This window comes from Phymastichus coffea, unplaced genomic scaffold (genome assembly GCF_024137745.1).
Source record: "Phymastichus coffea isolate CEN01 unplaced genomic scaffold, Cenicafe_Pcof_1.1 PCOF00027, whole genome shotgun sequence".
Lineage (NCBI taxonomy): Eukaryota > Metazoa > Arthropoda > Insecta > Hymenoptera > Eulophidae > Phymastichus > Phymastichus coffea.
This window is the reverse complement of record NW_026706838.1, coordinates 2,042,872-2,060,157: the sequence shown is the minus strand read 5'-3', so window position 1 is coordinate 2,060,157 and position 17,286 is coordinate 2,042,872. Positions and strand designations below refer to the sequence as shown.

At 31.6% G+C, this 17,286-nt stretch overlaps 2 protein-coding genes across 2 annotated transcripts in view; one reads left to right on the top strand and one right to left on the bottom strand.

Moving 5' to 3' along the window:
- LOC131675601 (casein kinase I-like) overlaps nucleotides 1–17,286 on the top strand; it is a 567,349-nt gene that overhangs the window by 487,770 nt on the left and 62,293 nt on the right. The window lies entirely within an intron of this gene.
- Nucleotides 11,355–13,058, bottom strand: LOC131675602 (uncharacterized). Its single transcript, XM_058954634.1, has 2 exons — nucleotides 12,734–13,058; nucleotides 11,355–11,467 (listed from the first exon to the last, which is right to left on the bottom strand). The coding sequence occupies exons 1-2, from the start codon at nucleotides 13,046–13,048 to the stop codon at nucleotides 11,462–11,464; spliced, it is 321 nt and encodes a 106-aa protein (XP_058810617.1). The 5' UTR covers nucleotides 13,049–13,058; the 3' UTR covers nucleotides 11,355–11,461.

Sequence of the window (17,286 nt, the reverse complement as noted above, 5' to 3'; positions counted from 1 at the left end):
AATGTTGTCAATGTCTCAAGCATACTCTATTACCTAGTCTATTCATATTTTGAATTTATTTAAACAAAAAAATATGTTGAATTTGGTTTTTAATATACTTAATGATATGTTAGTATATTTAATGATCTCAAGAAGAAATGTTTATAATTATTTATCCATTCACTTGCATTCAAATCTAAGACGACAACATGCTCTAGGGTTACCAGTGCTCAGATCAATAAGCTATTTTGATGTAAGATCCAACCAATAGATTTCCAAGTCGAGAAAACAGCTCAGGTATTAGCGAATTTGATTAGTAAGTAAGAGTGAGAAGATATACGTCAGGATTTCCAGCTGGAGTTTTCCGATCAAGATGGGAATATTTCCAAACAAATAATTGTGTTTCATAGCATTTTTCGAGTCCTTCAATGTAACAATTAGGCAAACTTGCTTGTAATCTTATGAAATGCATGACCTATAGATAAAAGTTACGGGCAAAAAACTAAAAAAAGGATTTTTTTCCTGGCAGTTTATTGCAAATTAAACAATGTTTTGGACCGCTTTTGGAGCCAAGACTTTTAAACCCTATATCCTGACTATACTATTTACAGCAAAATCAGATGAAACATTGTAGGTATAATCAATGTTTTGAAACTATAAATCTGACTATATTGGTCATCCAACTTACCAACTGCTGTTTCCTGAGTTGCTTATCTAACTATGTTTACTTTGGGATTTGGCTTCAATACTGTAGGTGACTTATTTTGACAATCATTGTTAGAATCTTCGTCTGTCTCATATTTTTCATAATAACGGTCGATTACCGAGTCATGAAGCACGTTGAAATTCCCTCTTTTTTCTTGGAATTGTTCTAATTCTAAAGCATTTCTTATCACTAGAAAGTAAGGATTGTTATTAAAACGTTCATAAAAATGAACAAACAAATCAATTTTAAGTTCATTCAGAAAATATGATCTGGGTATACCGTCACATTTGGAAATTGTTCATGGATATCCACCTGGAAATACACTAACGATTAACTTGGATTTCCAAGTGGATATATCGAATCCATCCATCTGGATTTCCAAGTGGATTTTGACCTTATAGCTAGGATTTTGATATGGATTTTGATGCTATCTCTCTAAAGAATAGTTTTTGTAATCCGACGTTTACAATTTTTAATTTGGACTAGTGACGTCACTAGTCCAAATTAAAACGACTACGCATACTATCGACTACGCGTCGCGCGCTCAACACATTATTTGTTTTGTTAATTAGTTTGATGTTTGAAACAGATTTATCTAATAATTTTCAATTAAATGCTGTAACGTCGGATAAGAATAGCCATAACTCGCCGGGATTTAATTAAGTTGCACCCTGTTACAATGCCTACATAGAAAAAGTTTACTATTTAAAAAAATGCCGAATGCTACACACACACACACACACACACACACACACACACACACACACACACACACACACACACACACACACACATATATATATATGCATACCTCTCATAACTATAGGGAACCAAGGCTATATGCGTACAGGTACCTTGTGTAACTCTGCAGAGTTCAAAACTGAACTTAGTCCTTGAAGTAACCATTTAATAACAATAACAATACACAATTTTGATTTAATTGAAAGCAATTTAATTAATACTTTACTGTAAATTTATTCAAATGCTTTATTATACTTTTAAGTAATTAGAATAAATTGCTCATTCTATAAAAATTATTTTGAATTAATAATAAATTATTTGTTTAATATATTTAAAAGTAAATAACTTTTTATATAACAACTTGGTTTTAAAGCTGATATTTGATATTTGATTGCTTATGTGTAAGTGATTCGTACAATAAAGGATCCTTTCCATTTTCATATACACAATATACAAATAAAACATCACATTATTATAATTCAAAAAGTTTGAAGCGAACAAAATTATCAAAAATATAAAATGATGGTTCATATGTATATTATGTATATGAAAATGGAAAGGATCCTTTATTGTATATTATAAATAACTTATTTATTTTACTTGTGTTTAATTATGTGGTCCATGGTTCATAATGATTATCGCTTGTAGAGATATGTAATCTTTGATTCTTACAACTTTTAAAATGTTAAGATGAGAACAAGCTGCTGCTTAAAGGATAATTTTTTTACTGTTCATTATCAAAATCATGAAAATCAGCTTTTTATATGTTCCATAATTATATTTCTATTTTGATAACATGACAAACCATCACTTAATATTTTAGATAATTTTGTTCGCTTCAAACTTTTTGAATTATGTATTTTATTTTTATATTATGGATATGAAAATGGAAAGGATGATCCTTTATTGTACGTTAAAAAAAAATTATATATTTTACTTGTATATTATAATTGTGACTGTATGTTATAATCAAACTTTTTGAATTAATACTAATTAATTATGTTAATATATAATGAATGTTATATAAACGTATATAATATAATTATAATATTATACTATACCATACAATAATGGAACTTACTTTTAATTGCCGAAACTTGTATTGCCAGTTTGACAGGTTTATCATTTCTATCTCTCCATAAGATGGAGTAAACTGCTAATTTATTAAAATTTTGTATTGCTTCCTTCGGATTATCTTTAAATTCTAAAATATCTGAAACTAAAACCGTGCTCCGCACATTATCTTCATGATATTTTATTTTTGCGTAATAATCCTCTTGAAATTTGTTTGCCATCACTGCAGTTTTACAAATCTACTTGACAAATTTTGAAGAACAATGGATTTTGAATGCCTTGATTATTTTGAATTAGTATGAAAAAACTATAAATGTCAAAAGCATGAGCTGTAAGTACAATGACCGATAAATTGACGGTAAAATTCGTCAGTCACTGTCAAGGGAGTAGTAAGTATGCAACAATTTTTTGTAAATCACATATAGCTTACCAATATAGAGATGAATAATAAAGATTGTCCACCTAATTTAGCAAAGCAATGTAGGAACAATAATTTGCCGTAAACTTTTTTAGTAATTTTCTCAAATTTTTTATTTATGAGTACTAACATCTGATACCTCGACTCTACCGGCTGATACCTAACATCTAACAATTATCAAGCAATAACAAATCCTCGTACCACTAATGAATTAGTGTTGGCATTTTTTTTATTTCTATTAAATTTTTCACATCAAATCATGGATTCTGAAAGTTCTAGTGTGACTCGTGAGACCATCGAGAATAATGAGATGCTCAATTCAACTTCAACAGATTTGAATGATTATTCATCACTTGATACTGATAGTATATTTAGAAGTTTGCGGCAACCTTTTTCTGATGAAAATCAATCCTTGAATGATCTTCCAAATGGTATGAACAATTAATAGATACTTCTCTTGTCATTAAATTTAAATTATCTTTAAATTATGCAGCATATTTTAAATAGTAACAAACTCAATATGTATTTTTATACAATACTCAATTACTTATATTGCAAGTGGATTTTCACAGAAGTCTTCTTCAGCAAACTCTGATATCCCTTCGTTGAGAAATAATAGTTGTACAAGTGAACAGTCAAATTATATTCATGACAATATTCAAGATGATATACAAAGTATAATAATAGAAACACTTTTTAGTCTTGCATGTAAAGTTATTATCTTTATATTTATTAATGGATTCTCAATTTGTGTGTTCAATTTTTCAGATGTCAGTACCGTAACACATATGAATATCGATGCCTATAATGAATCTGATACAATTGTTGCTGATCAAAACTTCATGACTCCCAGCTATGTATGTATACAAGGTGTCAAATAAGTAACAGAACAAGGCTGTAGCTTTTTAGGTACAGATTATTAGACCAAGGTCAAGGTCATTCCTTTAGTAACTTTCAACGCGGAATCCGATGGTGACCTTGGATTTGACCTTGAGATTGACCTTCAAGGTTATTTTAAGGTCAACTTTGTTTTTTTAAATGGAACCCCTATTTTTGACAACGGCAATCGAAAGAGCGGAAAATTTTACGTCCAAAACGGTATTTTTAAATTTTTTTTCATGGCCTTGAGAAGGTCGATTTAAGGTCAAATGCTTGAAAAACTGCCTAAAAGCGTTTTTTTAATTTTTAAGATATCGAAAAATGACCTCTACAAAATTTGTTCAGAACAGAGTGGGCCACCCAATGCACCAAAAACCTTTGACCTTTAACCTCATTTTGAAGGTCATTTCAAGGTCGAAGTGTTTTTTGTAATGGAAACCCCTCTTTTTGACCCCGGATTAGAACATAGCGCGAAATCCGACGTTTGGATAAGGTATTATGTTGAGTTTCGATTGATCTACGACGTTCATCGCTAAGGTCATGTGAAATTTAGATCCAATATTATTCGCGAAACATTTACAAAATGTTTCGGGCTAAATTTATTAAATTCTACTGAGAGCATGTTACAGTGACCTTATCTTTGACCTTTAATTGTTTGAATAATAAAGTAACGGGTTATCCAAACCGAAAGTCAAGTTGTTTTAAATGAGGAGCAAGCAGAGACATAGGTACAGTTTTTTTGCAGGATAAGTTTTTTCCACTCACTGCGTTTTGAATGTTTCTTTCTGATTTCGCGCTATATGCGAATCCGGGGTCAAAAATAGGGGTTTCCACATTACAAAAAACACTTCGACCTTGAAATGACCTTCAAAATGAGGTTAAAGGTCAAAGGTTTTTGGTGCATTGGGTGGCCCACTCTGTTCTGAACAAATTTTGTAGAGGTCATTTTTCGATATCTTAAAAATTAAAAAAACGCTTTTAGGCAGTTTTTCAAGCATTTGACCTTAAATCGACCTTCTCAAGGCCATGAAAAAAAATTTTAAAATACCGTTTTGGACGTAAAATTTTCCGCTCTTTCGATTGCTGTTGTCAAAAATAGGGGTTCCCATTTAAAAAAACAAAGTTGATCTTGAAATAACCTTGAAGGTCAATCTCAAGGTCAAATCCAAGGTCACCATCGGATTCCGCGTTGAAAGTTACTAAAGGAATGACCTTGACCTTGGTCTAATAATCTGTACTTAAAAAGCTACAGCCTTGTTCCGTTACTTATTTGACACCTTGTATAATTAAAAAAATTGTGTACTGATGCCTTATATGTAGCTATTATCTATAAGTTTCATAAAAATTGTGATATAATTAAGTAAAGCAAATTAATTCATAAATTATATTTGAGTATTGCATACATATTATGTACATCTTTCGTATTTGTCTAATAAATGAAAATATACTTGTATGATGATTTTAGTAACTAAAGATAGATCCAGTAAATTGATTGAGGGGAAGCTAATTTTTTATAGTGCAATATTTTCTTTTCTTTTTTATTACTTATGAAAAGTACTGATTTGTTTTATGAGTATAAAAATGATATATTTTTCAGAGTAAATATTTTCTCTAGCTGATCAAGTGAGAAGGATTTTACTGATTCTATAATAATTGAATAGAGATATTCTTTAAAAATTTTTATAAATATGAAATTTGTTTCATTTGTCATTTTTTTTAAATAAAAATATTGGTCAATCTCATAAATCTTCGCTATATCAACTTATAATCTTTGAACGTTTGATGATTATTTATATCAATCTTTAAAGAATATCTGTATTAAAATCAGTAGAGCAGGATCTTTACTTAAAGCTAAAAAATATATATATTCACTACAAATAGAAATAAATAATATTTTATATGCTGTTTGAAAAATCTTATATACTGTTTACTTAAAAAGGGATGCATGACATGTGCAAATTCTTAATTTTTCCTTTCTTTATGTAGGTCATATAGCGTCGAAAAATACTCGTGAATATGGTATAAAATTTCACTGAACATTTTTTTTATGGACTTTTTAATTGTTTTTGGAACGAAATTTTTTCGCAATTGCAGTACGTGAAAACGTCCTTATTTCTAATGCTTTTTCTTAAATTCAAAGAGCGCTAAATTAACTTTTAAATAGAAAAAATTAGGAAAAATAAAATTTATTGAAAAAAATATATCAAATAATAATATGTTAAAAATTAATATTAAACATTAATAAATTAGATATATAGGTTTATTGAAAAAATTGAAAAAATATTGAAAAATTTGAAATATCCTATTAAAATTATCCGGTCTGGATTTCTAGTTGATTAGATGTATGGATTCCAAATGGATTTCCAGTTGGATTTTCACTTTGATATACATGTATTCCACCTTGATTTCCAGGTGGATTCTAAGTAAATTATTTCAATTAATTCCAGATGAATCTCGTAGGTTTTTTTGTACTAAAGATATTTTTTAAAAACGGCTCTTATTCAAATATATTATTTTCAATATTTTACTGCTGCGTCAAAAATATTAATATAAAAAAAATATTTTTCGACACTCCCTCCGGCAAATACGACTTTCCCGTACGCTCCGCAAAAATCGTCCGTTGAAAATCGAACCTTCTGCACGTCGTATCATGAAATACCGTATCCAACATGTTCAGGAAAGAGATTCTCCTCTCGTGTTCTTTTCCCGCACTCTTTAGATTACTATATTAATCCGAATGTGCCATGTTGTTGTCATCGCAGATTTAAATTCATATCATAAAGCATAATTATAAATAGATTCTCTTAACCCATTAATGCGCAAAACCGCATTTTTGCGCACCCAATTTCAAGCTCACAATTCATACAGAAAAATAAAAAGTGACTTCTTCCTAAAAACCTATTTAGGGGGTTTTCGAAGGTGCTCTTTCAGAATCCGGAATCAGTTCTATGATAAATTATCAACAATCTTATTAATTTGTCGTTTTAATAAAAAAATACCCATCTTTTGATGATTAGAAAAAATTCTTTTCTCGATTGTTTTCCTGGTGCGGCCTGTAAAATTTATATAGGTTAAAAGGACAACTTGTAAATAAAATGGCTTTTCACAGTCAGTAGAACATGAATTCCTTAAGCTCCCGAATCACACGACGAGAAGGAAAGATTATTGAAATAATAAACACAGTATTTCTTTTGGCCACAATACATTATTTTCAATAGTTAAAACTTCTTAAAACTAAATACATTCATACGTGATCACAACTACATTCATACAATATTCATACATTATCATATCTGCATTCACACACTATTCACACATATTTATGTATCCGCATTTCAATTGCCAATAAATTTAATTCTTTTCTTTGGCGTAGAGTGACGATTGTAAATTTATGATAGATTTACTATCATAATTCGTTAGAATAATTAATACAATGTAATTGAGCTCAATTAGATTTATGCTTACGTTTATTAACAAAGTCCGCTGGTATTGGTAATACCGTTGTTATTTCTTGTATCACAAACAAATTCTATGACGTAGTGAATGTTGAGGATTCCTTGAGAGCAACGAATTCAAAAGCCTCGACGAAACTAGATACATAACCACCGATGCCAGTCTGGTGTTTCCGAGATGATAAATTCCAGTCTCGTTGCATCACAGAGGTGACAATTTCGGCGTTGACCTCGCCTTGTATCCTGCTTCGGAGACGGCAGCAAGCGCGACGATATGCAGTCACGTCGGCGGGACGGCAGTTCGAACAGAGCGAGCGAGCTATGATGTTCGTTAATTTTATTTAACCCTCGCTCATGCGCAGTGATCCGCAACGAATCTACACACGCACACACACAAATGTGAAAAGGCGCGAGGTTCAAATCGACTCGTTACATTCCTCCCCTGGACTTATGAGGGTTGAGAAGAAGTCCATATAGGCTTGGGTAGACTGACATTCATGATCTGCTTTAGTCAGTATTAAGCGTCGTCTTCCTCAATTCCATGATTCACACATTTCAAATTAAATATAAATTTAGATCATCAATTCTACAATACATACATTTCATTCTCAAATTAAAGTCATTTTCCATATATGATTTTTTTAGATATTCTATGTACATCTTTACAAATAATTCATAAGTATTCGTGGTTTTCGGTTTAGCACATCGTCAAAACAATTATCCTATCTTAAATGTACTCATTCATTCTCCTCACTCATTCCATACCTAAAATCTATCTATACATGTTTTGAAGTTTACATTTTAAATAATCACTAAGATTTTATTTACGTGTTTTAAAATTATATTTCGTCATCATTTGGATCTAAAAAGGTTACGAATCGGATCTATTTTTATACTTTCTCAAGTTAGCGCGATTGTAAGTACCAATAATCGCACTGGAATCTTCAGACTCAGTTATTTCGAATGCATTTTCACTGATTATTTTAGAAATACGATACGGTCCTTCGAATATATCGAAAAACTTCTGCGTGACCTTGTCTAACGCTTTTGATAAATGTCTTACACGTAACATCACTAAGTCACCTATATTAAGTTTTACTTTAGATATTATTTTTTGTTTTTCACAACGTTTTTTGAAACTTTTTTGAATATTCTCTCTAGCAAGAGTTATAATTATTTTATGATCAATTCTCGGTTGCATTGGAAACTCAACCAACTTTTGTATTTCATCTTGTATCGATTTTCCAAAATGTAATTCGTTTGGCGCGAAACCTGTAGTAAAGTGAGTAGTTACATTTAGAAGGTTTTCAATAGTATTTATATGATTCACCCAAGTAGTATGCCTCGTCTTACACAAGGTCCTAAACATTCTACCCAATTCACGCATAACTCTCTCAGTGGGATTAGATTGTGGATGCCTTACACTACTAAACAGGACTTTGACACCTATGTTTTCTAGCGAATCTCTCCATTTATGTGAGGTGAACTGAGTACCATTGTCGCTTAATATTCTCTCGAACTTTCCGCATTCTGGAATGTATTTATTCAAGATTTTATCGAGTGAACTTATTGTGGTAGCTTTTCTCAATGGGTATAAACGTACCAATTTTGAAAACACGTTTAAGACGACAAATACATACTCCATTCCTCCCCTGGCGCGAGGGAGGGGTCCATAATAATCGACTGTGACCAAATCTGAAGGTGAATTTGATGCAACCTGATTATATGGTCCCTCCATCGCGACTGATAAATACTTAACCCTCTGACACAAATCACATGTTAATACAAACTTTTTTATTTGCTTATGCATGAATTTCCAGTAATAAAATCGCTTGATATAAGTTAAGGTTTTAAAAACACCCGGATGGGCTAATTTGTTATGAACGTAGTTTATTATTTTATTTGTTAATGTAATTGGAATAACAATACGATAATAATGACTTTTATTTTCGCGGTGAAATAAGATTTGTTGATATATTTCAAAGTTTTCTGTTTGTTTTTTGTTATTGTTGGCAAGAAGTTTATTCGTGATTGATGTACAATAACTGTCCTGTGATTGCAATTGATTTAAGTTCTTTAACATATGCTTTAAAGACGGTTTTTCCTCATTTACTGCCATAATTACCAAAGGAGAAACTTCATTAATTTGAGAAGGAAAAATAAATGTATTGAGTAAACCAATCATTAATTTTTTATCCGTTTCTCTATGAAATCTTCCCATAGGATTACGACTGAAAAAATCAGCAACTACATTGTCCGTACCCTTACAATAAGATATATCATAACAATATTGTTGCAATAACAGGGACCATCTAATTAAGCGCGAATTATGGTAAACGGTGTTTTGTAAAAATGTCAGACCTTTATGATCAGTTATTATTTCGAACTTGACACCTATCAAATAATACCGAAACTTTGTAACACAATATATAATAGCTAGTAATTCTATTTCGGTAGTAGTATATCGAGTTTCTTCAGATGTTAAGCATCTACTCGCTACCGAAATTATACATTGATTTTCTTCTTGGTCAATTTGATATAATGTGCCGCCTATACCAATCAAGCTACCATCACACTGCAACTTAAATGGGCTATTAGGTATGATGTGACTCAAGCAAACTGCACGAGCGAAATTTTGTTTTAAGGCCTCAAAATTTCTCTCATGCTCATTTGTCCAATGCCAAACCGCATCCCCAGCCAACAAATCTCGAAATGGCGAAATGTAATCACTATGTCGCATAACAAACCTGCGGTAGTAATTACATACACCTAAAAATTGCTGTAAATGTGCTTGATTTTTTGGATGTTCAAACTTAATTATTTCATCAATTCTCTTCGGGTCTGGCTCTATGCCTTTATTCGACAAAATATATCCAAGAAATAAGATTTCATTTTTGAAAAATTCTGATTTTGAAATTTTTATTGTGAAATTATTTTGCAATAGTTTTTGAAAAATTATTTGTAACAACTGAATATGACGTTCAAAAGTGTTAGACGCAATAGCAGTATCATCTACATAGGTTATCAAATTTTTCTCTATATTAGAAAGTTGTAGAGGTATTTTCTTTTCTATTTTTTCTTCGTTATTTTCTTCAACTAAAAATTTAAAATTAATTGGAAGAGAGGTTTGAAGTGAGATGGCAAAAGCTCTAATGAGCGCGCTGCCAGCTGTTTTGATGCCAAAAGGCACGCGAATCCATTGATATGGTCTTGAGTCAAATTTAAATGCGGTTAAAGGTCTTGAGTCTTTGTGTAATTTTACCTGCCAGTAACTATTTCGTAAATCTATTTTTGAAAAATGTTTGCATTCATAAAACTTTTGCATTATTTCTGCTATAACAGGGGGGGATTCCAAATCATCTTCAATGTTATCATTTATTTGTCTTGCATCCAAACAAACCCTTAATGAATCATCTTCCTTAACCACTATACGTAAAGGACTACAGTAAGGACTAATTGAAGGTTCTATTATACCTGCTTCTAACATTTCATTAATAACCCTACGTACCGGTTCCTGTAAGGCTGATGGTACGGGATACGAGCGATTAATTTTTGGATTATTATTTTTCAATACCAATTTATGCTCATAACCCAGTGCACATCCCGTTTTATTCTCAAATAATTTTTTATATTTAATTAAAAGATCATGAAAAATTTGTTTCTCCCCGTCACTTAGATTTTCAGTTGAAAACGCAATTGAGTAAAGTTGATCATCAAGACTTTTTTCATTTTCTTTTTCTTTATGCATTACTCTTGTATTCATGTTATTCATATATATGCGATTAATATTAACACAATTATTATAAGTATCTAATAACTCAATATCTAGATCCATAAGATCATTGTAAACATCAGACAAATTGTCAATATATTCTATATTATTTTTCCTAATAATATTTTCCGTTGGATTTTGATTAATTTCACAATTGTTCATATTTATACCATTATTTTTATTTCTCTCAACGGTTCTTAAATCCTGATAATCATTCAGTTCATTATTTTGCGTTTCGCATATATTATCAATTTTAATATTTTCATTTTTAATTATATGAATACAAGTTACTTTTTCTTTATTTCTTATTATTAATCTTTCTAAATCTCCACTCTCAAACAAAACCAAATGAGTAGGGATCACTTCATCTTTCAATCTCAATTGAGTCTTCCAATAATCTATGATCATACCAAATTTCAAGTTGAAATCATTTCCCAGAATTATATCTGTCGACAAAAAGGGCACCACTAAGAAATAAAACGACAATATTTTTGTATTAATTTTTAAATCTAATGCTACTTGTCTTTTAACTGTTGTAGATTTTTTTCCTATAGCTGTTGATACTATTACGTTTGCTACTGGTAATTCTAATATGCGTATTGTATTTTTTATTTTGTTATAAAAGTTTTCTGATATTGCTGTTATTTGACTACCACTATCCACAAGACTCCACACCTTATATTTGTCAACTTCAAGTAAAACTCTGGGGGATGAAGGTATTTTATTTATTTCTGACTGTGTGTGACTCTCACTATTTATTACGTCATGAGATAAATCTCTAATTACGTCATAATATTGACGCACTGATGAGCCATAATTCAATGCGTCATTTTTCAGTTTAAATTATTAAAGTTTGAATTGTTTTGTTGGCTATCATCAATAATTGTACCATTTGAATGAGACCTATTATTTATGTTTGGAGGTGGAATCGTTAAATCAGGCAATTGAAATTTGTTTTGACTAAAATTTTGAGAAGGTTTATTATTTGAATAACGTCTACTGTTATGATATCGTTGGGGATTATAATTATTTCGTACTCTATTAAATCTACCTCGACCTCTATTAGTATAAGTATTTATTTGCCCGATTTGAGCTTGTGTATTGTTATGATTACTATGTGAATTGTATTTATTTTCAAAATTTCTTTTATTTTCTGCGAATAGAAGATCTAAATTTGTTAAAGTTTTAACAATCAAATCACTCTGGTTACAATCTATTGAAGCCAACGCAAGTTTTGCTGATTTAGGTAACTGTTGAATAATTGAATAATTTTTTTCGTAAATTGACATAGTTGGTCTAATAAAATTTGCTTTTCTCAACTGAGAATAATAAAATGATTGTAAGTTCTCATGATTTTGAGGGCTAAATTTCCCTTGCAACCACCGATTCTTAGTTTTAACTTGTACTTCTACTGTGTAAAAATTTTCCATGAAGGCAACTTTAAATTGATCATAATTCTCAAATGGATTTTGTAATTCCATCCATGCTCTAACTTTATTTTTAAGTAACATAGTAACCACGTGTAGCTTTCTCTCACATTGAATTTGTTTTAAACGGAAATATCTCTCCACTTCATCTAAAAATTCCAGAGGATTTGCACTATTTTCATCAGAAAATGACGGGACCGTTATATCAATTTGATTTACTTGTACGTTTCCGATCAATGATAGAAAGTCATTTACGAAATTTCGCTGTACGGCAACCGACTCTACCTGGATATTATTTTGTTGAGGTTGAACACTTTCTTGAACTTGGCGTAGTTGTTCTCTTGATTGTTGTAATTCTTCCTGAAGTTTGTTGCCATTATTCGTTTGCTCATTCAATTGTTGAGTGAGTCGCCGTATTTCAGCTTCTTGCCTCTCTAGATCCGCCTGATGACGTCTCGCCTCATTTCTCGGATCGTCAGGAATGACATTCATGTTGTTGTTTCGTGACCTCGTACTCGTACCAAACAAATTAGTAACGATTTTGTGTGATGTTCTTCCTGATCTCGTCACGTAAGTCGAGGACTCATTGGAATTAGCCATGCATTTTTTAATTTAGGAGTTAGGTTGCCGCGTGGTCGGGCGCCAATGTAAAATTTATATAGGTTAAAAGGACAACTTGTAAATAAAATGGCTTTTCACAGTCAGTAGAACATGAATTCCTTAAGCTCCCGAATCACACGACGAGAAGGAAAGATTATTGAAATAATAAACACAGTATTTCTTTTGGCCACAATACATTATTTTCAATAGTTAAAACTTCTTAAAACTAAATACATTCATACGTGATCACAACTACATTCATACAATATTCATACATTATCATATCTGCATTCACACACTATTCACACATATTTATGTATCCGCATTTCAATTGCCAATAAATTTAATTCTTTTCTTTGGCGTAGAGTGACGATTGTAAATTTATGATAGATTTACTATCATAATTCGTTAGAATAATTAATACAATGTAATTGAGCTCAATTAGATTTATGCTTACGTTTATTAACAAAGTCCGCTGGTATTGGTAATACCGTTGTTATTTCTTGTATCACAAACAAATTCTATGACGTAGTGAATGTTGAGGATTCCTTGAGAGCAACGAATTCAAAAGCCTCGACGAAACTAGATACATAACCACCGATGCCAGTCTGGTGTTTCCGAGATGATAAATTCCAGTCTCGTTGCATCACAGAGGTGACAATTTCGGCGTTGACCTCGCCTTGTATCCTGCTTCGGAGACGGCAGCAAGCGCGACGATATGCAGTCACGTCGGCGGGACGGCAGTTCGAACAGAGCGAGCGAGCTATGATGTTCGTTAATTTTATTTAACCCTCGCTCATGCGCAGTGATCCGCAACGAATCTACACACGCACACACACAAATGTGAAAAGGCGCGAGGTTCAAATCGACTCGTTACAGGCCTGTTCAAGCCAATATTTTATCAACAGGAATCACGGTCCCGATGTTTGAGCTTTTAGAAACCATCCGGGGAAAATTTTTTTTCTGCCAGCATTTTTATAAAATGGTGGTTTTTCAAGATAGTGTTTTACGAATGTGTATAATTATTTTACTCAAAAAGAATCAACTTTACAAAAAAACTTAATACTACAAAAAACACTTCAAATTATTATTATATTAGAATCATGCATAGAATACATCAGAAGTAGTTGACATGTATTTTTTATTACTTTTCTGTGACTACTATTGAAAATGAAAGATCTTAAACTTCAAAAACGCGTATCTCTCAATTTTTTCGTATTCATTCACATGAGTTATGCTTGGAGAAAGAGTAAAATACTGTCGCGTTCTCGAATGACACGACAAACACCATTTTATTACGTGTAGCGTATTAAGACGATATGGGTTAGGCTTGTTAAAATATAAGAATACATATTGCGTCATCTATAATAATTAATGGTATTTTTTTTATTCTCTTTAGGACAGTTATCCGATATCAGAAGATATAGATGACTTTACAAATAGTAGTGATGAAGAAGACGATTTCAATAATCTGTCCATCAATGACGATAAAATCGAAAAGCGAAGATTTGCAAAATTAGATGACATTATACGAAATGAAGAATACAATATAGTCGAACCTTTACAAATAGGCGTTAGTAGACTAGAAATGATTTTGTCTGTAATGAAGTATGCTAAAAAATATCATATCCCGACTACGGGAATAGTAGATTTGTTTGAAATGCAAAATATATTTCTTAACAAGGTAATTTTTCCTGAGAATCGATATCAAGTCGATAGTCTATTCAATCCAGAAGGTGGTATTGATTATCACGCTGTATGTCCAATATGTAATGTATACATTGGGAAATTTGGTAAGAAACAGCGGACAATATTTTGTGAAGTTTGCGATGAAGACGTAAACTTGAAAGATCCATCGTATACTAATTATTTTGTTATTATCGATGTCGTAAATAACATAAGAAATCTGATCGAAGCCAATTCTGATTACTATATTCAAGTTGTATCCCGACGTAACAAAGAGCCTACAGTTAATTTTAGAGATATTTCCGATGGTCAAAAATACAAAAAATTTGTAGCATCGTTGCCAGTCGATCGTAAAGAGGCTTATATCAGTATTACATTTAATAGCGATGGATCTCCAACTTTTAAAAGTTCAAAATTCTCAATATGGCCAATACAACTTGTTGTGAATGAAGTACCAGAAAATGTTCGTTCTTCAAAAAGCATAACTTGTGCGTTGTGGTTTGGACGTGATAAGCCTAACATGACATATTTTTTACGTCCCTTCGTTGATTACATCAACAAACTTACAGAAGGTGGTATACGATGTCAACTGCAAAATACGGGTCAATTGAAAAATCTATATCTTTACGTATTATATTGTTGTGTAGATTCTGTTGCGCGAGCACCTATGCAAGGTACAGTTCAATTCAATGGCTATTATGGCTGCAATTGGTGTTTGCACCCAGGTGTTCGTATTCGGCATGATACTGGGTACGCTATGAAGTATCCTATACTGGATGAATATCCTGAAAGAAGAACAGCAAGTGCCACAATTGAACTCATGCAAAGATCAGTTGAATTCAATGCTCCGGTTCTTGGTATCAAAAATGTAAGTTGTTTGTTACTTGCGAACAGTTTCGACATCATTGATGGGTTTGTTCCAGACCCGCTGCACTGCGTTAATAAAGGTATAAGTTGCCAATTTTGTAACTATTGGGTGGCTTCATCTGGTAAACCATACTCGATTCCGAAAAATAGAATTAAAGTAATTGATCGATACATCGAAAACTTTAAAGTGCCTACGCAACTTGTACGATTATCACGTTCGATAAATGAACGAGCTTATTGGAAAGCGTCAGAATGGTCGAATTGGACCCTTTTTTATAGTCTACCAATATTGAAGTATTTATCACGTGACATTCCTGAATTTGAAGTTTATATGAATCACTGGTCTCTCTTAGTAGAAGCATATTATATATTACTAAGAAATGGATCAAATATCACAGAGTTAAGGAGAGCAGATTTATTGCTAAAAAAATTTGTTTTCAATGTGCAGCTTCTGTATGGAAAAGACGCAATGTCATTCAACGTTCATCAACTGCTACATTTAACTCAAAGTGTTGCCGACTGGGGCCCGTTGTATGCGCATAGTAGTTATGTATTTGAATCAGGTAATGGCAAATTAAAACGAACTATATATGCTGCCAAAGGTGTATTGAGCCAGGTGTGTCGGCATGTAAATTTTGAAGAGAGTATAATGATATTACAAAAACATGTTGAAAGTATTGAAGATTCAGCGTGTTTAGAGTATGTAAATTATTTAGAAAACGGGTTTGTCCAAAAAACTTTAAAATTCAATTACAGATATTTTGGTAGGACACTTGTGAATAAAGATGGTATTGAACAGTTTCAATTACCATCGAATAGAATAAGGGCATACAGGAAAATGGTTAAAGATGGATGTTTATTTAAGTCAAATGAAAAATTGTTATACAGATCAGATAATGCCTTTGCAATACTAAAAGATGGCAGTTTTATACAGATTAAGCAGTTTCTCATAAATATTGAGGACGGCAAAGAGTACACAACATATAGAAAAATAGAAATCAATAATGATCCAATAAGTGATGAGTTGAACTGCATAAAAAAAGTCATTGGAATTAACTTGAGTCTTAATATAACAGAAACTCAGAATATTGATAAACTATGTGTTTATTTAAGTATTGATTGCGATGATTACATTTTATCTGTTCCTAATATGTATTGGAAATAAAAAATTAATTGGTAGCATTTCAATTTGTATCAGAAGGATTCTATACATATTACTTTGATCACCGTACATTGAGCTCCATATAACCTACTTTCTTCCTTACAGGCTATATTATTCTATCCTAAGTTGCGTTAGTGTCGAGTATCTCGCACACTTCATAAAGAATAAAGTCTTGTATAAAAAAATGTTAATGAAAATTTTATTGTTGTTAATCATGAAAACTTCTAAAAGTCACGAAAAATCAACCTCATTTTTATATATCACTTTTCAATTCATGTAGAATTACCAGGAAACATCCGGATTTTCGGGAAAATCCATGCGGAATAATCAGTAAATCATTCTAGATTTTCCCCAAATTCCATGCGACATGACCAGATATTCCATCTGGATTGTCTCAAAAATCCATATGTCACCATGGAAATCTATCTGGATTTTCTCAAAAATCCATATGTAATCAACGTGGAAATCTATCTGGATTCTCTCAAAAATCCATATGGAATCAACGTAGAAATCCATCTGGATT

Coding starts and splice junctions, on each gene's coding strand:
- LOC131675602 (XM_058954634.1), bottom strand. CDS start 13,048: ATGGCTAATTCCAATGAGTCCTCGACTTACGTGACGAGATCAGGAAGA.